The sequence below is a fragment of the Aptenodytes forsteri genome, unplaced genomic scaffold (assembly GCF_000699145.1).
Source record: "Aptenodytes forsteri isolate BGI_AS27 unplaced genomic scaffold, ASM69914v1 Scaffold388, whole genome shotgun sequence".
Taxonomy (NCBI): domain Eukaryota; kingdom Metazoa; phylum Chordata; class Aves; order Sphenisciformes; family Spheniscidae; genus Aptenodytes; species Aptenodytes forsteri.
Window position 1 is genome coordinate 488,036 of NW_008795433.1, and position 27,829 is coordinate 515,864.

Genomic DNA, 27,829 nt, shown 5'->3' on the forward strand with positions numbered 1-27,829 from the left:
TAGTCAGAAATTTAAAATGAGGTACACACCTCAGTTGTGAGCTGCTGAACTGGAGTGTGGGGGCTGCGTTGCTGACGAACAGATGACAGCCACCACAGAAGAAGTGTTAGTACACGAACCTCTGCATTAAACGCAGGCTGGGGGGCTTACAGCTGGAGCAAAAGATGTGACACAGCCACAAAGGAGCTCTTGCTGAGTGCAAAAGGAAAAGCTGGTTTCTGTTTTCTTTGCCAGTTCCTGCACAGGGGCGGATTTGTTGTGCTCATATTTCTGTACTCATGTTACCTCGAGAGATCCTCAGCTGGATTTTTTTTTTTCTATCAATGCCAGAAACATAGTGTTGGGTTGATAAAAAGCAGGTGTGGTAAAGAGGGGGTGTTTCAAATACTTGGTAGTCCAGATGCATTGATCTGGAGTGGTTGTTTTGTTTTTAATTATGGTGGGCGTGCATGGCTGTCATTAATCCAAACAAGTCATGACATTTGGGGGAGAGAGATCTATGTTTTGTAACGTTTAAAAAATCTGAGATTTGGGGTTAGGAAATTGCTATGTATAATTCAAGGAATATTAAATGTACAAAGGAAAAAGCATTTTAAAGTCTTGGATTTTTAAAAGCTGCACAGTACTGGCCTCTGTGTTCCCCTGTCAGCCTTGATAAATGTTCAGCTTCGGTGGGAGCAGAGCTAAGTGAATGAAATTGATTATTCTTTTTTGCTTTCCGAGCCATCGCATGTTATTTCTTCCAGTACTTTACTACCATGTAGCTATAGTAATTCTAAATGGGAGGCTTCAGATATCCTCCTTTTACACTTCACATTTCTGGATGCCTCTGCCTTACAAAGAGTCAAGAACTAATGTCATGAATTAAAAAGTACGGGTGGACGGGGAATGCCCACTGTGATCTCAGCTCATTCTGGGTCCCGTTCCCTGCTCTGACCTGTTTCCATCTGGGATGTGCGTGGGTGGATTTATCCTGCTCTCCATGTCTCTCAGGAGTTGTTCAGGCAGGCAGGGCAATCCAGCACAGAAGCTGCTCTTGACCTTTCTCTTTTGGCTGTTACTAAATGGGCCCTTGGGGATGAAGCAGCGGAGGTGCATCTCGTTGCAGTTAAGCATCTGGCCAACCATTTGCTGACATGAACTCTTTCCCCTTGAGAAGTGTTTGAAAGATGATGTTGCTATCACCCAACTGTTAGATGCCCCCCTCCTGCCACATCCTGCTTACGTCCTCAAGGGCACCCTTGTGCGAGCAAATGTCACTCATGTAACCCAGTGAAATAGGATTGGCCACGGCAGCAATTATTTTCGTTTCCTTCACCTCCTTTTCCCCCCTCTCATATTACCTGGGCTCCTGTCAGCGCACCAACTTGTTATTCTCTTTACACTCTGGGCTCGCTGCAGGCAGCAGGACGTCTCTACCTTCAGCTTCAAGGTCAGTTTAACTACCTATATTGCTTTTCTCGCCTGATTTTGAATACAATGGTTATTAAAAATGCATTCAACGCACCACACGATGTGGTGTAATTTGGTTATAATTTATTGATTCACATAACTACTTGGTGCAAGAAAAAATCTGCCAGCTCACTGTGCAGCTGCTTCAAATGCTGACCCTTCAGTAACAGTTTAAGTAAGGGAAAAATAAGTCCCTTTGCAGATGTGTAACAAGTTCAGAGAAAACACCTCTAATTCAGTAAGTTTTCTGTAATTTTGATTGTAGTTCTCTGCACTGTGGAGATGAGGGGTTTAGACTGTAAAATAGTGTTGGATTGATTCAGAAGGGCGAGCACTCCCAGGACCTTGGTTGGGCTTCGGTAGGAGAATTTGGGCTTCTGAGTCTCACCAGGTCGGGTCTGACGGGTCAGACCTTCAGCTGATAGAAATAAAAAATCATGCTGTTACTAAGGGGTAGTTACCGAGGAGTTACTGAGGTGTTACTGAAGAGTAGTTGTCTGATCTATGAAGAGCCTTTTCCGTGTCTTCTCTACTCATATGAATCTATTAATAGATTCATAGTTTGGATATTTTTTTTCCCCAGATAATAGCTTTTTATAACCATTCACTGACGTCTGGCATTACAAGGAGAAAGAAACTGAATTTTAGTGCATTTTTCATAGAGATATTCCGTGCTGTGATTGAGGCACAGTTAGACTGATGGCTGCACTGACACTGTTTCTGCACTCCAGAGATTTTGTCTTAAGCCCAGACCAGTCAGAAAAGTTTGAGTCTTTTTGAAACTGAAAAACCCCACCAATATTGCTTTATGAGATTTAATGTTTTAACTTATATCTTATCCTCTGAACCTGTAGAGTGATAAAGCAAACCAAGAGCAATGTAAACTATTTTCTGGGCATCTAAAAATGGTGTCTCATGCATGTAGTCACTTGTGACATTTATTGCAGATGTTTCTAAGGTGCCAGCAACTTCCATAGACAGGCAGAGAAAACTTTCCACTGGCATCTGTAGGCTTTAGCTCAAGCTAAGGATGACTCAAAAAATTACTTCTCAAATACAACAGACCAGTCTCCTTCTCCCTCCACCACGTGAAAGTTCAGCTCATTGCAGTGATACCGTTAGTTGAACAGCTTAACAGTTTAAGACGTGCATATACATTATCTGTGATTACGAGCCTGTGTGAACTTTAGCTATGACTCTGCCATTCCTCTAAAATGTCGCTCAGGATCACATGGTGTGGCAATTAATACCACCCATGACATGGTTCAAATATTTAATCTAGTTCTATTTCTAGAAATGTCACTGTAACCCTTGTACCTTCCTTCCCTCGTTGGCTAAAAGCACGTGTGCTGCCTAGTGGGAAATATAGGATAACCAATACCTGTGTTCGAACAGATTAAGAGAAAAACGGAGCTGACGACTTCCTCTTTAAAAGAAGTTCAAGAAAGTAAAGAATTAATAGCAAAAGCATTATTTTTTAAATATTAAAAGTAGTAGTAAAGTTTGCAAGTTCCTTAGAGGGTAAAGAGGCGGTTTGTGCATTTCTGATGATTCACTCGCTTCTGAGGTTCCCAGAGAGGGATGGAACATCTTCACCCATGTGCAGATCACAGGATTTCCACGTGCAATAGGACACGGCTGAGGCAGTCCAAGCACGGTGGTAGCTGTGAATCAAATGTCCTGGGGACCCTCTGCAGCCTCTGGCCAGAGCGGCAAGGGGAGTTTTGCTATGTCGGAGTTTTGCTATGTCAGAGTTTTCTTAAGTTGTTGATTTAGAAGAAGGACCTTTTTAGTGTTGGTGAGAAACCTGCTGTACAAAAGCCGTATTTCTTCTGGAGAGTACCTTCACCTTTAACAGATGCTTTAATCTAGGTGTATTGTGAATAAGAGGGAAAACTGGTTTAAGGCCCTGAAATAGGCATTTTCCAATTTTTATCATCCTGGGGTTCAAACTGTAGTTACAAACAGCCCCCCCTTAAATGATACTTGCAATCCTTTGGGCTGTTTCTCAGCCAGCACCAAATTTGCTGTAGTGACTTCTGCTAAATCTTGCTGCTGGCTTTTGTCTCCACCTTCTGTGCATGGTAGGTGATACACATATTAAAATACAGTTTTAAAACCAAAATATACTCCTGGCAGGACATTAATGTCCTGAAGGCTGGTTACAGGTAGCTGAGCATGTCTTAGGGGACAGCAGAGAGATAAAGGCTATGACCTCTAAGATCATGACCTTTCAGACAGGTTTTGCTGATTCACTGGCCGTAAGTCGTCACGCAATATGGGAATACTGCTTTGGAAAAGGCAATGCCAGTTTGACTCTGAATTTTTTTACCCTTTATGGTGTCAATGTGGTGAGAGAACAGGAATGATTTTGCTCTGCTATGAAGAAACCTTGTTTTTGCAGACACTTAACACTACATGCTGTACAGCTTAGTGGCTGTTACTTTAAGTCAGTGTTGCATTTACTCCCCTCACAATTAACCACTGCAGACATCGCTCCACAAGATGACTTGCAAGGAATTAATCAAAATTGTTCACTGTAAGAGGGAACCTGATGCATGGAAGATACACAGCAACCGTTTCTGAGCTAATTGCTCTGTGTTTCTTCTCTCCAGTACAACACTATTTGTGCTTTCTCCAAGCAATAACACAAACACAAGTGACCTTGGAAATAAAACTTTAAAGGACTTGTTGCCAGTGACAAATTCCACCTCAGAGTCACTGAGCTGTGCTCCATGCCCTGCCCTTGGGACAAAGGCATGCGTAATCCTGGAGGGATGCAAAAGATATCTTAACTAGTTATCATGAGACAAAGCCAGTAACCAAAGTATGAGCAGAATGACATAATAAGGGGAAAATGTGCAAGGCAAGATGTCCAAGCATTTTGTAAAGCTGTCAGATTAAAATACCGGGAGCCATCAGAGTGTTTTGCAGCACGCTTGACTAACAAGAAAAAAAAACAACCCTTCCCTGCCACTTTACCTGTAGAAAAACCACCTGATTCTGGATACCAGCTGAGATGCATATCTTACCCTCCACCTTCAGCAGTTAAAGGATGCCCAGTTGTGGGCACTGCTAAAGTCCATGCTGTCTGCAAAGGAAAGGAAGACAGATGTGTTGTAAGTGCTGAGTGGCAGTAGAGGGGATCAGCCCTGAGTGTGGTAAGGAAAAGCAGGAGATCAATGACTTGAATAGGATCATTGCATGAGATCCAGCAATGTTGGCACTCACATTAGAGAGCTGGTGAGCCAAACCCGAGTGATGCCATGTGCAGCAGAAGCAGGTGCCCCCTTCCAGTTACGGCAAGGCTGGCACCGCAGTGCTCATGAGGTCCATTTTTTGTATTTCTGCCATCTGCTGAGGGATTTGAGAAGCTCATGCTCTTCTCTCCCGGATACTCCCTGCCTGCTCTTCTTTCCATCAGCTTGCAACAAGGTCAGTGCTGTCCTAATCTGTGGACTTGAGCTAGCACTCCAGTGTGTACTTCCCCACTGCAAAATACCAGTTCTCATTAATTCAGTTTGGACTGCTGTGTCTCCTGAGGTGTCAGCTTCTGCTGGTCCGCATACAGAATATATATGGTGCTCCAGCTTTGTCACAGCCTTACGCTGAAACAGTTCAGTTTAGATCACATCTCTGAATATTTCTTACACAATGCACTGAAATCCCCACATCATCAAATTAGTAAGGGAGAAGCTGTCTGACTCTTAATGTGCCTATCCATTACATTTTGGAAAAACAGTCTTATTACTATCAGAGTATTATCTGAGTGACACATACTTAAGGTCTCCTGCCATGAATCCTAAGAATCTCATTAAAATCTATAAAATAAAATTATTAAGCTTAATACCTCAAAAAAAGTGGTGTGTCCAATACCATAGAAATTAGACCCCATTTGGACAACTGAAGAAGAGATGTTCACAGAACTAAAAATCAGTGCCGGTTTAGATGCAGCTGATTCTGTCTTATGTGTTAAAAAATAAAGTCCAAATTCACATGTAGCTTGTGGTGCATTGAAAGAACTTGAAACTTCTGCAAGGTTGGTGCAGTTATAAACCATTTAGCAGAGAAACAATTTTTCAGTAGAAAACCATAAATGATAATTGGGAACCATTTAAGAATATTTTATCAGTACATTCAGAATCCCACAACAGAGGAGAAAACTTCTCTGCTTATTAGGAAGCATTCCAGTTTAAAGGGAAAGTGAAAGTGATAGTAAAAAAATTGATGGGACTGATAGAGACTCAAGTTAACCAGGTTCCTGTTATTGCAGACAACCCCCTCACCTAATTTTACTCGGAAGTGTATCTATGTCCTTATCAGAAATAGCTCCCTGGCTGCCCCAGTCAGGATGCTCCCTAGGCCATGCTGAGGACTGCGGTCAGCACTCCCTACCCGCGGTTCAGGGAACTGTGCGACTCCCAAAGGGGCCAGGGCTTGGCAGGCAATGACCACAGTGTGCACTTCTAGTGAACCGCTGCTGTCCCAAGGGGCTGATACGATTTCCGAATGCGAAAGCTATTTAGTAGACACAGAGATGCTCTGCTGCTTCCATTTTGGAGACCTGGTACAAGCATTACTGGAATGACAGGACCATTCTGGTCTCAGGAGGATGTTGAGGATGAAACAAAATGGAAAGAGTTCAGGGAAGAGCTAAAGAGTGATTAATAAATTTGAAAATGTGATAAAAATCTGATGGAGAGACATAAAAAGTGATAGTTATTAAGTAGCTACGTGTGGAACAAATAATGAGTAGAAATTTCTACAACAAACTGATAAAAGTCATAACAAAGGCCAGTGATTCAAACTGAAGACAAACAAATGCAGGCCAAAAATAAGATAAGAGTTTTATTTACTTTTTTAACTCAGGTTGATTAACCCTTGGAACTCCTTTATCTTCTCCAGACCATACTCTCTCTAGATAGTTTTAAATGGAAGACGGATGCGTTCCTAATGCAGGTGTTTTCCTTCCTGCACACCTGATCAGCACAGGCAAGTGCTTGATTCCTCTTCAAGGGATAAAACTGATAATCACAAAAGTTCTTCTCATCTTGAAAAATTAATCTTGCCCCTTCTCAGCTGCTCTATGATAGCACTATAGGCATCTACGAGAAAATGGATTTTCTATCATCATAAGCACAAGGGAAGAGCCATAGGAAATGCCTACAAAAGAAAAGCGCGCATGTTCATTTTTTAGGCTGTGCAGTGGTTAAATTTTCCTGATGAAAGTGAAATGTTTACAGTGGAGGCCTAACAGCATGGTATTTCTGGTAAAGTGTTCTTAGAAAAACCTTACACCTTTAACGCCACCTTTGGCTGGAATAATTACGTTTCTCCGAATCCACAGAGGTGGTAATGGTGCAAACTTATTGTTAGGGCAGGTTGACATTTTCTGGGGGGAAAAAAACAGCTAAATCTGTTAATGATTTGAGGTCAGATTTGACAAATACCTTTGATGAGAATTTTTTTTAGGTTGAGACCATTCTGTTCAGACTCTTTCAAAATGGATCTTTTTGAAATGTCTGTTTTGAAGCAATGCATTACTTAGAAATCATGCTATTGTTACAGGGGAAAAAAAGAAAACCAAACCAAAATGGTCTTGTTTCCTACTAAATAAAGTGTCTTGTTCATCATGCGCCCTTATAATGTAAAACCTGTTTGCTGAACTTGTACGCCAGGTTTTTGTGCAAGTCTATTTGTGCTATTTTGATTGTACGTGGACTACCTGTGCAAGGTATAACGTGGACTCAGTTTGTGCTGTAGTATTATATGCATTTCTATTCAGAACTATAGCCCACCCTTGTGGCAAGAGGTGTTTATTAAATTAGGAGTTACACCATTGTGATAAAAAAGATTACAGTCCCCTTTCCACAACAGTCCAGATGACGTTTTTCTTCTCATAAGAAATTCTAACTTTCATGTTCCCCTAGACCCTTTGCATCTGACAGTCACAAATGATGGTCCCTGCGATGGCAATGCCACGCTGCAGTCAGAAGGTCCTACCTAAGAAGCAGAAGATCAGGCCAGCTGTCATCTCCCAGTTCCTGCAGGCAGCAGCCATGTGATGCTCTGATTGATGCTTGTCAGGCCACCTTCTCAGCAGAGTCACCTTTTCTGCAGGAGTGACTGGGTTTAAAAAGCTGAGGCACTGACTGGTAAAGACAGAAACTGAACTTCTGCTTACCGAACTGCAAAGTTTGGGGAAGGAAATGTTAGGCTGAGGAGTGCTGGGCTTAAACTGTAACAAAGGATGTGTAGTTAGACATTAGGGTTTTTTTTTTTAAAAAAAAAAAAAAAAAAGAAAAGAAAAAAAGCCTACCTTACTCTGATTATTTTTTTAGGTAGTTAACCTACCCAGGCTGTGGCATCTCCAGTGTTGGTGGCTTTTAAGAGCTGTTAGAGAAGTATCTGTCAGGTAAAGTAGAGCCTGCCTCAGGGTAAGGAAAACTTCTTCTGTGATCCAACAAGGCAAGAATATCCCGGGGGACGAGGCATGCAGCCACAATGGAAGATAACATTGCCAACAAGAAAAATACTTGCATTATGGGACCTTATTAAACTCAAAAAAGACAACAATTTTATGAGCATAAAATCTGCCCTTGATCAGGTGTCCAAAAGTCAGTCATTCTGCCCCAAAGGTACGGGCCCGTTAAATGTATCAAACCCTGAAAGGGTGAGAAAACTGCTGTTGATGCCTGAACGAGGGAGGAGGGGACAATGAAACCGTCCATGCTGAGAGGATCTGCTTTAGGGATTAAAGCTCGGCATTGCACATCCAGTCAAAGACAGGCATAAATAAGAGTGAGGAGCGGGGTACTTATACCCATTCAGCAGAAAGAGTAAGGTACAATATCCCTGTATTTCCCAGATCAGCCATGGCACAAAGCCTTTACCGTTTGAGTTACCAAGGAAGTCTCTTTGCCTTTTCAAACTGGTTCCTTTTCCCCCAGCTTCATCTATTTCTTTTTCCAGGTGGTTCATTTCTCTTTCTGTTCACAGGCTGTGATTTCTGTTACAACCCTATACCTCAGGCACACAGCGTAGTTCAGCCTGACAGTCAAGGATGCCAAGCTACCTGCAGCCACCCAGGGTATTGTTTGCACACCACATTCTGCAGAATGCTCAGGTGCTCTCAGGACCAGGCGCTCTCTTATCCAATAGCTGTTGCGAGGGCAAAGCGAAAGATACAAGAAGCACTGAATCAGTAGCTAAACAACCTGTAGCTTTTAACAACTTCAGCGAGCATGGTTTGTCTCGCAAAGAAATCACAGAGAGCAGCTTCTAGCATCCTTCACCCTCGCAGAGCTCCCGTGTACTTCTCAGCTCCTCCAGAACAAATTAATGCCACGTGCCTAGCGAAGAGCACGCTGTGCTTACCTTCCAGTCCCAGACCACAACATCGTGCTGATCCGGAGAGTAACTTTCTGGCTGGGACGTTGTTCTTATCCATTGTGCATTCTTGATCATTGGAAAAGGCTCTAAGGTAGAAAAATATGCAGCCAGTCAATCAATAGCTGCTGTCACAAAGGATGGGACTTTCCCGTCACATTGCATTAGTACAAGGAATGGAGGTTATGTGAAAGCAGCAAACAATACAGTGCAGCCTTGCCAGCAGGTATGTGACATGGCTAAATATAATGACCTGTCTGGGGCTGTTAGCTTTACCTGTTAGGCTGCGGTACACACTGTAATCAATAGGTGTGCTGTTCTTGTTATTTCTGAAGCATTATAATTACACTGTTGGGCCTCGTGCTTCTTTCTAAATATATACTGCACATGATTACTCTGATTTAATCAGATGTCTGGACCAGATTTGTCCCTTAAAGTGACACAGGATTCAGAAGCTCCCAAAAAATCCAAGCTGGTGGAGATGCCGATGAGTGCCTGGAGTCGTTGAAGTCATAATGTCATCATCTGCAAGGCGATTTTGATACGGCTTCTAGTTTTCAGGACAGGATTTTGACTGCCAGCCAATTCCTTGCAGTAAAGATGGTATCTGTGAAACAGAACTCTAAATACATAGAGCTGCTGTGAAAATACATGTATTGTTTCTCAGACACTTAGGTATAGCAGTAATATGTGCAGATTAGTCATAAGCAAATATTTCCAGAGTGTAGGATGGGGATGCTATACAGTGAAAAGGCACTATACCAGCTACTAGCTCCTCCATCCCAGCCGAAACTGGGACAACCATCTGCTAAATACACAGAAAAGAAAGCAGCACAAAAACTTCCATCACAAACCTCATATTTGATTTTGATTTACAGTCAAACATTCTCCCACTGCATTTTGGGAGGGAGAGATCCTGTTGCAGTCATGAGAGCCTGTCCTGCAACTCTCACCTAAACAAATTCATAGATGGAGGGGAGCCACTCCCAGAGATAAGATAAGGCTACGGTAGATGATCTGCCTCCTGTCCCAGCCCAGTGTCAGCACATATTTCATTATACTCTAGTGCTGTGCAACTAATTCTTGAGGACTTGGAATAGCTGAGGAAATCGCAATGTATTCCGAATGGGACAAAAAAAATTTGCTCTCCCTGTGTGGTCTTTCCCCATTTCTGTTTTAGGGAAATTCTTTCAGTGAAAAAATATTGAAATTTCTGTCAATCAGTCAGCACCTTTCTTTGGAAGGAAAGTTAGATAAATGTATATTGCATTTCAAAGGCATGGAGAAGACAAAACAACAAAATTCAGGTATAAAATTGTTTAAACAAGATACAGGACATGAAACAAATGACTCTCAAACTTGAAACACATCTGTGTTTCTCATCTGACATATGTGACTAAAGTACAAAGAAGATACTGCTTTGCAACAGAAAACCATGCAAGCAGATGAGAATATCTTTTTACCAAGTGAGAAGATACAGATGCAACATTGCATTTGTCTTTAGACAGGAGTGGAAAAGGCGAAGAAGTACAGGGTTTGGGGCTAACTAACCCAGAGCTACATGAAAATTATTGGAAATTAGAACACTTTGTTCACTGAGAATAAAACCAAATGCTTTGAGGTGTTTAGTTTAACCTCCAAAAGAATGGTGAGGAGATTGCATAAACAATTATGTTTTTTAAAACTTTGAAAAAACAACTGAAGCAGCATATCCTGGGGGAAAGGTCATGTTTTCTTGTAAATCTTCCATGCCCATTTCCCAAAGATGATTTACCAGAGTCCAGTTTTAAGGATAAGCTTCTGTCAATGACACAAATTGGAACTTGTGTGCTCTATTTAAACAGAAGCTATAACTTCCTGAGGAACTCACAGTCACCGGCAATACTAGTCAAATTCTGATTCTTGTAAGAAAAAAATGTGCATTTCTTCTTCAGACTTTCACAGAACATGCAGTTTTCTCTGCTATACTTAGAGATCTCCTGTACCTCAGACATAATCCCAGTAGAATTAAATAGAAAAAATACATGTATAGAAATAATACATGTAAATACTAACCATTTTTCTGAACACACTATATAAGTGCAAATCAGTAATAAAAATAAATTTCTTCTCCTATAGGGCTACCATGTAAAGTGAGGCTTTACTTGTCATTTGCACTGCATGAGGACTTATGGGTTGACATTGGGCTGTCTTCTCTTCCAGACATCGCACCCTCCGAGAGGAATGGCTGGCACCTTCTGTCGTCTCCTGGCTGGCCGTGCAACCACTGCACTCTTTGCAGCCGCAGGCACAGGGGTGCTAACCACCGGGTACCTCCTCAACCAGCAAAATGTGAAGGCTGCTGTTCAGGAAAAACGGAAGCTCTTCCCTCCGAGGTAAGCACCTGGGGTTAGGCAGTCAGGTGAGCACAGCGTCCGGGTAACTGGGCTAGGAGCAACGTTTAACTCTTTGGAGGAAGAAGATCCCTACCAAAGCTGCGGAGTCTTCATGTGGCCACGCCGTCTGTGTGTCTGTCCATGGGCTGTGTGACCTGAAAAACCCTTTATTAATAACCCCAGTTTTATGTAGCACCAACAATGGCCTTCAAGACCAGAAAACAGGGATGTGAGATAGTATCAACACTCAAAAAAAACCCCATTGCTGAACAATGACAAGCCTAAAAAATGTTTCAAATTTTAGGCAGAGCACTAAATTAGTCCTTATCTTGTCTCATCAGCTATCGAACACTGTGCAGCTCAACTTACTGGACTGGCTGATTGTATGGACTCTACCATTAGGAAATGTGAAAATATTTTCATTATGCAAGTAGTAAAGAAATCTCCCATATAACTACCGTACTTGAAATACACCTAGTTCTGTTACAAACTGGCTGGCTGATGATTAGAAACTAATTACAGACCTTCTTCTGTGTAGGCTGACTTTCCTGGCCATGCTTGTGAAAAACAATATGGACCAGGCTCTGGCAGACTTCCTTTTTTTTTTTTTTTTAAAGTAGTGAATAGTATCCTAGTTAAAATAAATTCTTATAGAAATAACGGAGTTGTGCATACAGCAAAGCGTTACCAGTACAAGGTAGATGTGGTCTGACTCAGTTGCAAAAATGCCTTGCAAAGCATAACATCTTCGTTTTCCCTGGCTTAGCATACCATGCAGCTTTCTGTAAATAACAATGCCATTAAGGCAAACCCATATATTGTAGAAGAGCTAGCTTCCCAGCTGACATAGAGCAGACCATCTCACCGACATCCACTAAGCTGTGAGAGCACCTGAGCCCGAATTACGAAAAACTTCTTCAGCTAAACTTAATTCCGTTCCTACTTGAACAAAACTATGTTAGAGCTCTTTTATTTCTGAATAAGAGTGTCTCAGCAGAGATTTAATGGGGCTTAAGTACACTTTCAGAGCTCATTTGGATTCATTTTCCTGATGGCCCTGAGCAGCAGAAAGCTGCAATTGCCTGTTGCTGTGGTGGCCCACCAGTGTGCAACATGGGGTACTTTCAGTGACCCGAATCCTCATCCCTTCCTAAAATTCAATGCAACATATAAACCAAGAACTAATTATACTTTTAAACCATGCTGTGTATTCTGTATCTCATGATCCCTTTAACAGCTTCATAAACTAGTGAGGATTACTCTTCAAAGGTGCCACATTAATTGCTTGGGTTTCTTCTTCTCTTCAGCGCAGACTATCCTGATCTCCGCAAACATAACAACTGCATGGCTGAGTGCCTCACACCAGCCATTTACTCTAAGCTAAGGGACAAGATGACTCCCAACGGCTACACCCTGGACCAGTGCATCCAAACTGGGGTTGACAATCCTGGCCATCCTTTCATTAAAACTGTGGGCATGGTCGCAGGTGATGAAGAATCCTATGAGGTAAGACATTTCCACAATACTGTTGTATTTGTTTCGGTTTTCGTGCTATTGTTCACAGGAGCTCGTTAGATGAAGACAGATTCCTGGTAGGGTATGCGCTCCTAAGATAAGTTGTATCACGGAGAGTACATAAGGGGCAGGCCATGTGTGTACAGATGGTGTTTTCCCTACCCTTACACATTAGAAAATGCATGAACATGAGGCGTTACCACAGGTGCCCTCTCTGCTGCAATTGAAGTTAATAAAATGTACCTGCTTGGGAGCAGCTGCTACCTGCCTCCAGCAGCTGCCCTCCTTCCTGCAACTAAACTTAGTTTATGGAAAACTATGCAACCCTGAGACACACAAAATAAAGGTAATGTGCAAATTACATTGTGGAACAGCAGAGGCAGAAGTGAAACAAAAATGTCTTCTGGGAAGTGCCAGACATCATTAAGCCACAGCTTTTGTATCATGATGAAAACCGAAGGCAGACAGCATTAGGGTGGACAGGTTTATTTAACTCTGCAATAAGGAGAAGAGGAAAAGAGAAGAAAATCCTTATTTTTGTTGACCTCTTCCTTCAGTCTACCATACAATGGTACCTATTATTATGCAGTCTCCTAACAGTATCCCAAACACTGGGCTGCTGAGGAGGGACTGGGACATCTGGCATCCTGGGCTAGCAGCTCCTGTCGTTCAGTTTACTCACTTAGATGTGCCACTGCTCCTCATCCACATGAAGGTGTGGTTGTGATCAGTGTTGACACACCCGAGACAAGTGGCTCTAACGAGGACTAGTATCCCATGGCAGTGCAGACATAGGGTATTCCTGCATGACCTAAAAACAGGAGGCAAGCTGCCGGGGGACTCTGAGTGTGTGTTCTGGTTGGTAATACATCCTGAAACCTAATCTGGTTGCCACCACATCCAGTACCTATCTGTGGTAACTAGAGTAACCTTGTAACTTAGGTAAGGTGCAGTTGCACCTTCTTTTTGTTGTGAAGATGAGCAACCACTACAGAGCACTGTCTAGATCAAAAGCACCCGCTCTTTTCATGTTTAGCCCTGTCTGCATTTGCAAAGCCCTCTTTAAGTTTGTCACCCGGAGCCTGTGCCAGGGGACTTGTGCTGTGGCTGAAGCTGGTTCATTTAAGTGTTTCTGTGATGCTGCAGACTCTTTCTAGATTCTCTTGACTCCGTAGGTGTTTGCTGAGATTTTTGACCCTGTCATTAAAGTGAGACATAATGGCTATGATCCACGGACAATGAAGCATCACACGGACCTGGATGCATCCAAGGTAGGATTTAAATAAAATAATGAGACAACAAAGGTTCAGGGCTGCTTCTTACAGTGATGATATTGTATGTAATAGTACTTTTCTTTTTCCTGATCCAACTCCAAAGACAGTAATTTTAGGGTTAAGGAAAGTGGGATGCCACTCATGGCCCTAACAGGAAGACAGCTGCATCCCTACCTTGCTCCTAGCAAGGAGATCAGTCTCAACTGTACTAAGCATTTGGGCCACAGTCTCACTTGGCACTGTAGGTCTGTTCGTGAGCTTACATGTAACCATGTGTCTAAGGGTTGGAATGAAAGCAGGAGTTGACTCCACTACGCCCACATACACGTGATCAAACCTTACCTGCTGCTTAGTATTTCCTTCATAGTTCAACTACACTGTGGTTTAGCATCTTCTTGGGCTTTCCTCTTTTGAAAGATCTTCCGTACCTGGCCCCCTGCCTCTGCCCGTATCGTGTTTCCAAAAGCCACGCAGATTCCTTCATATTTTGGGACCACGAAGGACTAGCTGGTTACTCTGCCACATTCATTCAGCAAAAGAAACTTGTTCCTAAAAAACACTCCTGGTGTCTGAAACTGAGGAGCTTCTGGCACCCTGAGTATTTGTGATCTCATGGAGACGTCGTCATGCCTGGGCAGAAAGATGCCCCTCTTTTTGTACGATGGGATTTGTTTTTTTTAATGGTGAAGTACAACATGGGGGACTGTGTGTGAACTAATGAAACGTTCTTCCTTCAGATCACCCATGGTCAATTTGACGAGCACTATGTCCTCTCATCACGGGTGCGGACTGGCCGCAGCATCCGAGGCCTCAGCCTTCCTCCTGCCTGCAGCAGGGCAGAGCGGAGAGAGGTGGAGAACGTTGTGGTCACCGCGCTCTCTGGGCTGAAAGGAGACCTCTCTGGAAAGTACTACAGCTTGACCAATATGTCCGAGAAGGATCAGCAGCAGCTTATCAACGTAAGTATAGCTCCAGTGCTGACACCACCTTCATTTACTCTCGTCTATCTTAATCTTCATCTTTCTTTGGGGCACATGCTTTCCTGTGTAGCTAAGGAGGATAATCACAGCATTAACCCAGTAGTTAATGGCCTGTCAATATTTTTAATATAATGGCAAATCATCCAGGGTCTATATTTTGGCTAAGTATATACTGTGCAGGTCCGAAACATGGGAGTTGTATTCCAGATAGCAAGGTCTACGTCAAATCAAATATACATGGCTGCTGCCACCTCTTTGGACAAATAACAAAGTAAATTCAGGACTTTTTCTTGGTTATTTCCTTAAGCAAGGATTGATATTTTCTGTATTAATAACCATTCTAACTAAAAATATTACATTGAGATAAGCATTACGTATTATCTGTATTCTGGACTGTCGGGATGGGGGGCTTTGGCTGTAATTTCTTAATGTCAAAACTACACTAATTCTAATTTCCCCAAAATGGCTGTAGCCAACTGCACCCAGGTGGCCTTTTCCCAGTCCTGTAACTGTGTTTAAGGACTTGAAGGATCAGGCCCATAACAAGAGTTTTAATTGTCACATGGATGGAAACACAAGGATTTTCATCATGGATTTTGCCACAGCATGTGACATGTCAAACAAACCTTGAATGTGCATTTTAAATATCCAAAGGAATGGCTGCACCCTGTTAGCTATATTCATGGCACATTAATCCATAACATCAACCAAAAGGGAGCTGATGAAGTAACATAATTATTTATAACCCTGGAACTAGGTGTCACAGTCTGGATTAACCAGGAGTTAAGAATTTGTGTAAGGTCAGTAACTTTTTTAATTGAATGTCCTTGGTAATATGTTTATTGAAAACATGTTGATGACCTATTGTAGGTTTTATTTCATTGCCTTTTTCAGCAGAAAAGAGCTCCTCAGAAAGCAGAGGTTGAAATAGGACGGTGAAGAATATAATTCCTTAATGGTTTAAGGCTAAGTCCTTTGGCAAGTGGAATAGACTTCACTGATTCAGCATTTTACCTTGTTCTGTTTGGTTTTATGATAATGCAAATTTATATAAATCAGGGCATTGAATGTTGTAACCTCAGATTCCATCTTTAACTTATACCATTGCTTACCTCCTCCAGTACTTTAGGGCCTTGAACCTATACGGTATCAGGCTTTCCACCAGCCTTTAATAAGCACCATTTGATCTCTGTAAGATCAAAGCAGTGCTAGCTGAATGGCATTCAGCGCAGGAGGCATTTGTTGCTTTGCAGATTTGGGCCATATGCACATAAAGGAAACTAATAGTGCTTTTCTTGCAAAAAGGGAAATTTTTCTTTCAAGCAAAAGTGTCGAGTGGAGCAAGCTGAGGAAGGAAATGTTGTGTCCCTGTGATGAGCAAAGAGGACTCTATACCTTTTCTTTCTGCATGGTTGGGGTTCTGGCTGCATCATGTCCACCACAGGGTATTCAAAGATGAAACCCTGAAATTCTCCACTAAGGGGAAAAAGAAGTAAAGCATATCAACTTGTCTACCATGTCATATCTATTCTGGATAACTTGCCTCACTATTCCTAATTAAACCCTAGATTTAAAAAAACCAACCAAACAAACAACACCCCACCCTAAACCCTCCCCACATTTGATATTGCAGTGTTTGAGGAGTTAAGAACTAATAATTTTTCAGCACACACACGAAAATCAAATACTTATTTGCTTTGGGAAAAAAACAGCTCCATTAAAAAAAAAAATCTAAATGATCTGGAACGTGGCAAGCCGGTGGCACAGCAAGTGCTACATTTATTAAATCAGAAATAGCATCTCTGTTAAGGAACAGAATAAGTCTGCGATTCCAAAAGGTCAAGCTTAGCACTGATTTAATTCCTACCTTGACTTCATGCTCAGAATAAATTGCTAAATCTCTGTGCTGGAGAAACATCTTTTCAGAACTAGCATTTTTTTTTTTTCCAGTCTTTAAGAACTCATTGCCTTCTCCTACCCTGAAATTTGTCTGTATGCAGAGAACATCTCTGGTGCTAGCAGTCAGGTCCCTCCGGAGTACCCTTTGGCATGTGTATGTGGTATTAGGTCTCCACCTCCCATTCCTCCCTACATTTGAAAAATATTTTTGGCAAAACATGGTCATATTACTGATGTCAGTGAGAATCTGCAAGACTCAAGAAAATCACCTGGGTAAAGTGCTTTCAGTTTTCAGAAGAAGGAACCAGATTCACAAGCTGTAGTATGGGATTTACTTGTATGCTGATTTCCTTCACATAAAATGTATTAGACAGCATTATACTGCTTCCTTGAATAAACTTGAATTTTGTTTTGTTTTCTCTCTCTCTTTTTCTTTCTCTCTCCCTTTGGCCCCGTTTCGGAGTCCAGGACCATTTTCTCTTTGATAAGCCAGTGTCCCCTTTGCTAACATGTGCTGGGATGGCACGTGACTGGCCAGATGCCAGAGGAATCTGGTATGTTGTGTGACATGCAGAAGCTTGTGTCGTGTTTTAAAGATTGCGTTACAAATCTCCTTGCTTGTCCTAACTTTGCAGCCACTCTGTCCCTATACTCACAGCATGTTCAGTTTGCTTTTAGGAAAAAAAAAGTTTTCTTGCTTAATTTAAAAAAAAAAAATCAAAAACCAGTAATGAACAACGGAATGGGTAAGACCTTTATATTCAAGAAGCCATCGCTAATATCATCCACACAACACAGTATATGGCTTCTTCTTTAGCTTTTTGTCTCCATTTTTTCTATTTCTAGATAAAAGATAAATTTGGGAAACAGCCCGTGAGTCACCATGTAGTCAGATCAAAAAACAGTAATGAACAACGGAATGGGTAAGACCTTTATATTCAAGAAGCCATCACTAATATCATCCACACAACACAGTATCATAGGCATGGCTCCTTCTTTAGCTTTTTGTCTCCATTTTTTCTATTTCTAGATAAAAATTTGATTTGGGAAACAGCCCGTGAGTCACCATGTAGTCAGCAGAGCTGAGGCTACAAAAGCAGCTCTAGCACCAGATTGTAGCCGTGCTGTCAGCTAGGAACCACCGGCCATACAGCTGCAGGACACCACACTGCAAATTCCTGTCCCCCTCCTCACTGTCAAGAGACAGAGTGTTATTTTAGTTCCCAGAGCTGAAAGTAACCCTTTCTTTCCAGTCATGAACGGGACAAAAAGGAAATACAGAAGTTGAATTTCGTATTTTGTTCTAGGTCTGTTTCTACTTTCACAACACACTTGACATATTTTGTGCCCAAATACGGTATTTTCTGGGGAGAGAAAGGGACAATAGCTCTGAGATCAGCGCACTTACCAGCTAGCAGAGGATGGGGGCAGCTGTGCATCCATCCTGGTATACTTCTAGGCATTACCAGATGCTTTAATTCTGAAAAATTAAGCTAAAAAGGATTCTGAGGAATCACCTAGCCTGTCTCCTTGCCCTAGGCAGGTTCAGGACTTTCAGAGGGGATGGGACTTTACGTGGAAAAAAAAATCCAGCTGTTATCCAAGCAGTGTATGACAATCCTGGCTCATGTTCAGAAGCATAGCCAGTATTATTGCTGCGATGAATTAAAGGTGGTTTCTGTCGGGGAGCAGGCGCTGTGAAACCTGATCACACATGAAACCTGATCCCTGTGAAACCTGATCACACATGAAACCTGATGACCTGCTGGAAATCTGTGAGGATTTTTTTATTTCAACAAGCTTCAGATTAGTTCCCTGGTCCCCATCTAAATCTCAGGAAGAGGAAGAAGATAAATCTGAGGCATCCCATTCATAGTCTCTACAAACAAACAGGAGAAGTACCAACAATATAAATACTATCCTGCGACCTCCTGAATAAAACAGACATGGGTTTTGGCTTGTTTTACATGTGAAATATCAGGCAGACTGGAAAAAAATTAGTATGATTGGAAAGTATTTCAGTAAGCCACATTTGGAAAAAAACCTGCCTTGCTCTTGCAAGAAATTATTGTCAAAAAGAGTACACATTCTAGAAATTATTTTGTTCATAAAGATTGCAATCCTGTCCTTGTTATGGGCTGCAGGACTATTCCCACCAACCTCACCGGCAGCGATGGCACAGTTTAAATGCACTCAGCGTGGCCTCCCTCCATGTTCTTTAAAGCAATGGGGAGACTTAGTTAATTAGGGAGGGAGCTGAGTCAGGCCAACCTCAGTCTATTCGGAAAACCCTCCCCGGATCATTTGTACGTGACTGAAGACGAGGTAGCTGGACCTCGGGTGACCATAATGTCAGGGCACAGGATGTTTACATCTGGCAAACTCAAAGTGCGAAAAAGAGAGTTGCATTTAAAGACGAGCTGAAAGTCAGGCTCTCAGTGAACTTTAACTTTCAAATTCCATGTGTTTCAAACCTGGTAATATTCCACTGTTTGTACGAATGAGTCTGATGCCATCAATCACCTTCTACGTGCTGTAGAAAGGCTGTAGTAGAAGACAGAGAAAGTGGAGAAAAAGCCAGGAAAAGTGACCTCAGGTTTGATCCGGCACTTAATAAACCTAGCCATGACTGATCTGTTTGAAGCAGGAGTGGGTATCTTCAGGCATTTTTATCTGGACTGACAAGTCAGCATCGCTAATGCGCTGTCCAGAAGCAACGTGCAGCTGCTGTCCTTGGACTCATAACTTGACTGATGTGGCAATCCAGTGCTACCAAGCGATACAGAGGGCACTGGGATTTGATTTAGGGGAGAATACAATTAAGTAAGGAAGTATTGCTTGGCCCCCAGCAGTATGTAAACGGCAGGGTTTTTTTCCTGGCTGCACAGTTTTCTAAGAACAATAAAAACTGTACCCGGTGATGGAGGATGCAGAGCTTGGCTTCTCCCTTTACTGCACCTCCCAGCTGTGCTCGTGCTAGAGCACAACACGTTTTTCTTTGCTCAGAACCGCGGCAGCATAATTTAATCAGAAAAACTGCTCTTCTCGCTGTGCCTGAGAAACCCGCGTAATGCCATTGGCATGGGGGATCCAACTGTGAAAGCAGCTCAAATCCCTAACTCTGCAGAAGAATGTTATTTTGCTGCGCTTAACCCCTCCACAGCCCTGAAAGACTGTGATAAAGCTAAGGATACTGAGAGTTATTTTTCAGGGCTTGTCTTTTTAAAGATACTCTTTTTTTTGCTCTTAACCAGGCATAACAACGACAAGACATTTCTCATCTGGATTAATGAAGAGGACCACACCAGGGTGATCTCCATGGAGAAGGGTGGCAATATGAAACGGGTGTTTGAAAGATTTTGCCGTGGTTTAAAAGAGGTAGTATCTCAATGAGTTTATTATTCCCATTTGTTTATTTTTGGGCTGTTGTCAGCACTGCTTACTGTGGTTCATACTGAACTGTCATCTCCGGGAGCAGCAAAATGAAGTAACACCAGTCCACGTAGCAACCCACACTAATGCAGTTAAAGAAGGAAACACGGGCAAATTGCTAGCTGAGTTGTAGGGAAAAATAAATAAAATGTCTTTGTAGTTTTTGTGTTAAAATCTTGAGCACAACCTGGTGGAAGAACTATCCCCTTTTTTGCCACTTTGTGCTTGCAGGCTGTGGGAATTCATAAATCAAGCAACTTATTTGGATTGCTTGATTTGCTTGAATGAAGAATTTATTTGGCCCAGCCTCCTGGTTCTCATCCCTGATGCTGGGAGTGGAGTGGATGCTGCTGAGGTTGTACACAGGACTGAGGACTTAAGACCCCTGGGCTCACTGCCAGTTTTGGGGACATACGGGGTTTTGTGATTAAAATACTAAAAACTGATAGCCAGGGTTCCTGGTCTAGATATTCATGAAGACAAAAAAAGCCTTCATGAGATGGTGTGTGGACTAAAACAGTTTTGTCTAGACAATCCAGGTATAGCTGCAAGTTGGCTCCAGCCCTGTGCAGTCCTGTGTACTGCTCTGGCACAGAAAAAGTTGCTTTAACAGAGAAAGAAGATTTTACTGTGTCCCACAGGCACTACAGCAAGGTGCAGTGGGACAGGTGACATGGCCAAACGCTATTCTCCACTACTCTTGTCCACATCATTCCTGGTTGGATTTCTGTAATACATGAAACCCTAGAGGTTAAACTATGTCAGACTGACACTGGCTTGAAATTGTCTCTGAGACTGTAAGAATATTCAGGCTGCATAAACCAACTATTTCTCCCCATTGGGATCCTTGGCAAGCTCACTTCATCTGAACTGTGGAGGAACAGCATTTGCCTCCATCACACTGCTTTTCCTCCTGGATATGGAAATGCATATTGGGCCAGCCTTGGACTGCTTGCTTCATTCTTCTTACCTTGGCAAAACAGCTTCTCTGGCTTTCTAGAGACATCCCTGTCTCGGAAACCCCCCAGCAAGTGCAGAGCTGATATAGCTGTGCACCCCTTCCATATCACTTCACAGCCCCCAGTCAAAAAAAGCAAGGCCAAGTAGGGGCAGCGGGGAACTACAATCTCTTGACTGTGGAAGCAGAGGAAGTTCAGAGCATTCATAGGGAAGTTTGAGTATGTAGTGTGTTTGGGAACACAGAGGAACAAAAGCACCTATTGCATGCTTCTTTGGCACTGGGGTGGTTAACTGGGACCTGTTAGGTTTCCAAGGTATACCCGTGAGACTGAACAGTGTACAGGGCAGTGGCCCAGGTGACATGGCTTGCGGATGCTGCTCCCAGCTTTGCCTCTGCTACTGTGCTTAGCTCACGTTCAACAGAGGTGGACCTATGGACCTGGCCATGGGAAGTGGTCAGACAGCTTTGGGAACTGTGACCAGAGCAGGTGTCTGAGGCAGGAAATCAGGTCTAGTTTCCCACCATCAATTCTGGTGTCCTCACACAATATAGAAATGATGCTAGGAGAGTCTCTATCCTTCTGCAGAACGGAAGTATTCACCTATATTTGCAGAGGTCTTGTGAGCATGAGCTGGTTTATGTGTCTGATTCTCCTCTAGAGGAGAAGAGAACTGAATTGAAATTGTATTTGGATCACAGAAGTAAGTTCAGGAAGTGTAGAGGAGTGAACAGAGTACCAGCCTATTCAAAGGTCAATAGACCCTTGTGATTTTTCTGCGGATAATTACTTCATTCTCCTTTCTAATCTGGTCAGAGATCTACTAATGAAAAGTACTATATACAAGCTATGTTGTCTCCTTATAACGGAAGCGTGGCTGTTAATACTAGACATATAGAAGCCAAGTGTCCTCCCCCAAGAGTCATGGCATCACCCTGAAAATTACACAAAACTCAGCTTCAGCTCCTTTTGTTTGCTTCATAGCATTTGAGTCCTTTGGGCTTGTGTGTTGCAACCTTGCTCCAGAAATACCAAGGTTAGAAACGCATGGCAAAAGCTGTAATTCTTACATGAAGATATGGCTTCATGGGCTAAGGCTATACCAAACCACCATGACAGGGAGCTTTGTGATAAAGTGACAAAGAGTCTGCAAGCTAGTGGTCATGAGGAAAAAATGAAGAAGTCCTTGTAATATGCACCGGGGATCTTGGCGTCTGATGAATGCAAACATTTGCATCAGATCCAAACCAGACTGTACTCAGGTGTAAATTTATGCAACTCCACTGGTGTTAGTGAAGTTCATCATCAACACAGATACATGGTGAAAAGAATGTCAGCTATAAGCAGACATCTTAAAATAAGACATTTGTATGCTGCCCTTTTCTTTTTGCTTTCTTTTTTTTTTTGCCATCATAGGTGGAAAGATTAATTAAAGAACGGGGCTGGGAGTTCATGTGGAACGAGCGTCTCGGATATGTTCTGACCTGTCCTTCCAACTTGGGAACTGGTTTACGCGCTGGAGTCCATGTTAAGCTGCCCAAGCTTAGCAAGGTACGTAAGTTGGTTAAAAGGCCAGTGACATAAGTCAGCTCTTCTGAATTATAAAGGAACAAATGAAAAATGACAGCTTACAGTGACTGCACATTATTGTGATGTGTAACAAGGTCCCAGGGATAAAGCACAACTAATTGAGCACACTTTTGTTCTGCAAATTATTGTATTTGTTATGGAAATTAATCTACTCAGCAGACAGATGCCAAGACAGGCTCTAATCCAAGGACTGAGAAAACTATCCACCTCTGCCTGCATTTCTGGAGATGCTATCAAGTCATTGGAAGGATCTGGCACAATAGGCAGGGTAAAAGGCATTAAGCTCAAACCTGTTTTTTCTGATAGGATCCCAGGTTTCAAAAAATCCTGGAGAACCTGAGGCTGCAAAAGCGCGGCACAGGTGGAGTGGACACGGCAGCTGTAGCAGATGTGTATGATATCTCCAACCTGGACCGCATGGGTCGCTCAGAGGTAACCTGTTCTTTTTTTTTTTCCTTGCTTTTTACCTCAGATCTGTAGTGATATGAGTCGGTTTCCCCCCGGTTGGTTGGGTTCACTCCGTTGACCTCAGTGGAGCCATGGCAGTTTTTACTCCTGATGAATCTGGTCCAATGGAAGCGCTTACACAGTGGAAAATTACTGATGTCCGTGAAGTGCTTGCCAAATATTCCTGTTGTGGCAATGAAAAAAAAGCCCTGAGCAAGTTCCACAAACGTGACTTGTTTGCACCATGCGCTGGGGCTCTCCATTGAAAGCACACAGGTGCTGGAAAGGTTTGGCTTTGGTAACAGACATCCCTCAGGATGATGTTTCTCAGCATCACAGCTCAAACTCTCAGACCTGCCTGCCTGCTGGAGTGCACAGCTGTGAGATCGGTGTCCGGCCGTCCCTGCAGTGCTGGACATGAGACGTGTGTAAGAAGTTGTACAGTGGGCACTGAGGTAGCCGCTACACATTGGGCAGGTACCTGCTGTACCTCCTGCAAAATGTTGGGGCAAGAAGCAGGAATCGACTCCTAACCCACCCCGGGAATCAAGCACTGAAAGCAAGAGGGTTTAAGGTGGTGTTTTCCTTTCAGTATTGAGTCATGCGCTTTCTCCACAGTTAGGCAGCAGGAAAAGGCCAATCCTTTCACTCCAAAATAATTGAGGAGGAGGACTTAGTGCCATCTTCACGTGTCCCGTGTGGCACTGAGCAGAGGATGCGGGAGAGCTAGGTTTAAATCAAGGCAAAGACTTAATTGTCAGCTCTGAGCCCTCCCTGTTGGGCTGTAGGCTACGATGAGATGGGTTCATCTCAGACATTTGTTTTGAAGCTATTTCAGTTTTAATGAGTATTTGTTGTGCCAGAGAGTGGAAACAACCCTACAGCCTGGAGGTGCTGCTGCTCTCCTGGGAGCCTCGGGTCCCAGATCTCATTCCAGTTTCCTATTTAAGTATTTTATAAAGCAGAACAGCTCCTAAGAGCAAATCTACTGGAGGATGGGGAAGAAGCAGCCCTGTCAAAGAGTTGTAGCCCCCTCTCACTAGCTCTGCCTGAGCCAAACCCTTATTCCAGGTCACAGGCTGTAAGTCCTGTGGCACCACTACTGTGGCTTCCCTTTCCTCACCAAGACTAGGGCTGTGTTCACCCTTGGCCACATCAAGAATGATGTGAGACAACTGAGACAAAAATTCACCTTGCAAGACCCTGTGACTCCAGTGATTTGAGCGCTCTGCTAGTAGATAGGAAACAGAGGTTCAAACCTTCTGTCAAACATGTCTTTCACCCCCCAGGTGCATGCTGTAACCTCTCAGCTAGGTGTATGCTGTAACCTCTCAGCTATGGTCAACCGGGCAGGCCCTAGTGGGACTGATGTCTCCTGAGGACCGTTTTTCTCCACTAGCAGTGCAATACACGATTCGGGCTCAGATGCCAACCTGCTTGTGCATGTCAGGATTCGAAGGGCTGACTGCTTGCCCAGCAGCAAAATTTTAATTACCTTGTGGGCTTTGCTGCAAGTTAGAACTCCATTGCAAAGAAAAGCATGCTGCCAAGGTGTTTATCCAGAACAGCACAGCACTGAGAGGCTTTGGCAGCTTAGATATAGATGCAGTTTGGTCCTGCTGTTGCAGTGCAACACCCAAGTTCAGCCTGATTCTTGGTAGGTTTTCATAACATTAATATAACCGTGGGATAATGCACCTGGGTTACAACTAGATTCAAACGGGTCCACAGCCAGCCCGATGGCTTCCCTCCTCGCTCACCTTGGGTTTTCTGCCACTGGGACAAAGCCAAGTCAGGTCTTCTGCACTTTCCTATTTGGACATGCCCTTGAATGTCTTCACAGCCAAGGGACATTTGGACAGGGGTTTGGAAATTTTAAATTTTAGAGTTTGATGTAGGCAGCTATGTTCCTTTAGATCTAAACCAAAATAAATAGGAGTGAAAAGCTACTAAGCTGTATTATTTGCAAAAACAGTATGTGACAAAGACATTTATTAATACCTGAAACATCATCATGTGTGCTTTATACTAAAATAACACTAATAGTACAAAAGGATTACATGGCATGATTAATTAATATGAGTTCTACTGACAGATGGCCTAAGCCTACAAATTTTTGCTTATATGAAGACTTCCACTGAAGTCAGTGATTCCTCGTACAGCAAGGATTCAAAAGATTAAGTCAATAGATAAGATACAATCCCTACCTTGAAGATTTTGAAATCTAAATAAGACAAGACAAACTCAAGGGGATAGAAATGTTTTATTATAAGACATATTTTTTTCAGTACATAATAAAATAAATTCCATTTTGTGGTAAATGTGTTTGCAGAACTGAATTATGTTCCCAAAGGTGCAAGACAAAATTGTTTGTGTTTTTGCTTTGTTTCAGTTACTGGTCAATGCAAACTTAATATGAAATTCCTTTTCTCCTGGAGGCTGCAAATTCAGACCTCTGATTTCCCAACACAGCTGGTCTGTAAAAGACAATAAAATAAACTGCTAAGCCACTGAAATGCTTTATAGTAAAAACAAATCCCTTGAAAATCTGTGACTGTCACAATAAAGAGACAATGGGATTTAGTCTTCGTCTTTGGTTTTTAACAAACCAGTCATTAAAGGTTGCTAATGAACCATTTCATGAAGATCAAGAAAAATCAGGGCTATAGCTTGCTGGCTAACAATATCACAGGGCCTGCGGTCCTCGCATGTCACCGCCTGTGGAGAAAGTCTGCTGGGGACAAGGCACCTTGTACTCTTCAGCAATTTTGAAAAAGGTTACAAAGGCACCACTACCCCCTGCCATACAGAACTGCAAATTTTGGTGCTGCTCTGGGCCTGGAGCTAATCCCACACCTGCCAGTGTAAATCAAGAGCTGAAAACAAAGGAGTGATGGACGGATGTAAAGCCAGCATGACTTTAGGATGAGTGCCTCTGCTTCAGAGATGTGGGTCCTGGGCTTGGCAAAACCACCTCAGCAAAGCCAGCATGCTTGGCAGAATGAGTAGGACATCTTTCCCCACAGCTGATGAATCAGTGCAGCAGGGTTCATGATCATCTGCAGGGGAACGTATGGTCCTGAGCCATGCCTGTGAAGAAGGACAAGGCTCTGGTTTCACGAGCTTTCTCAGGCAGTCTAAATGGCTGTGGCCAAGCAGGTAGTCCTGCCATCCTCCCAGTCCCAGCCACGTGAAGGACTCCTACCCCGTGCCTCCAGCAGCATTCAGGGCCAGTGTGAATCAGGGCAATGAGCCTGTCTTCCTCTCCTTGCACCACCGTCCTAGTTAGTTCCTCTCCGAACCCTGTGCTCACACAAATGCTCCTGCAAGCTCAGGGATGGTAGGGGCTTGGGAGCTGGGAAAACACAGCAACAGCATTAGCTGCTTCAGCATGAACTTCCCAGTGATGCTGAGCGCTCACAGCGCTGCTGTTTTGGTTTCTTCATCCTCGTAGATGAGTGTAGGGAACACAGTGGACAGGCACCCCTGTTTGTGCCTCATGTTACTTTTCAAGCAAACACCTGGGGAGGATCCTGCACCCCCACAGTTGTCACATTTGAAATAGGTCTCTCAGCTCATGCCTAAACATTTTCTATAAGGACTTTTGTTTGTTTGCTTTGTTCCTATAGGAATATGAGTAGGAGCGGAATTTGGTGGAAATAACTTTAGGGACCTATTTGATAGTTTCTGTTGCTGGCAGCCCAAACTCAGGGCAAAGAGCAGAAAGGAATTACTATGGGTTTCCACCGGACCAGCATGACCCATACTCCCTGTGCCACAGGGTGTGTGATCTCTATGCCATGACCCTCCTTACTTACAGCTTTACCTGCTGTCGTTGCAGTACAAGCCAATTTTCCCTTCCTCTATTAACAGCATTAGCTAAAGATTGTATTACTACTATTTTCTTCTTGTTGTAGGTGGAGCTAGTCCAGATTGTCATTGATGGGGTCAATTACCTAGTTGACTGTGAGAAGAAACTGGAAAGAGGTCAAGACATCAAAGTGCCACCACCGTTGCCTCAATTTGGCAAGAAGTGATCTTGCTGCTGATGGCTAGCAACTGATGGAAAATATGGCTCCCGTTCTGACAGAAAGGCATCTCTGTATATCTCTGTATAAATATCTTGTGTAATAAAACACTACCTGATGTCTCCTCAGATGCTTAGCTGCGCTGGCAGAAGCTAGTCTTCGTGCAGCTTTACTAGGATGTACCCAATACAACCAAGGTGGTACACTCTTTTGTGGGGACTGCTTCTCTTTCTTTCTTGGTTGGTGATAAGGACAGGACTACCTGAGTAATGCAAAAAGCACAAATCCTTAATTCTAGTCTGCATTTGCACTTATGTCCATACTTACGACGTCTCCTATGAGCACCTAATTTTCATTCACAGAGGCACTTCTCTCCAGTGACTGTCCAGGCAGCTGAGATTTGCCAGCCTGAGGGGCAGGTGCTGTGAAGTGGTCATGGCTTTTTCAGCAACCATTGGACACTGTGGTGAGTTCAACAGTTAACTGAAG

The 27,829-nt window shown here is 43.0% G+C and overlaps 1 protein-coding gene across 2 annotated transcripts; it reads left to right on the forward strand.

The window, feature by feature from the left end:
• The first annotated feature begins 1,325 nt into the window (after positions 1-1,325).
• On the forward strand, positions 1,326-27,548 carry CKMT2 (creatine kinase, mitochondrial 2). 2 transcript variants are annotated; one of them, XM_019472522.1, is made up of 11 exons: positions 1,343-1,432; positions 7,794-7,867; positions 11,044-11,216; positions 12,524-12,722; positions 13,907-14,002; positions 14,743-14,964; positions 17,353-17,438; positions 20,139-20,262; positions 22,692-22,826; positions 23,172-23,297; positions 27,230-27,548. In XM_019472522.1, exons 3-11 carry the CDS (start codon positions 11,065-11,067, stop codon positions 27,347-27,349), a joined length of 1,260 nt encoding a protein of 419 aa, XP_019328067.1. In that variant the 5' UTR covers positions 1,343-1,432; positions 7,794-7,867; positions 11,044-11,064; the 3' UTR covers positions 27,350-27,548. The 2 variants fall into 2 exon arrangements, with proteins under 2 accessions (XP_009279287.1, XP_019328067.1); XM_009281012.1 differs by lacking the exon at positions 7,794-7,867 and having other exon boundaries at positions 1,326-1,432.
• Positions 27,549-27,829: the final 281 nt, after the last annotated feature.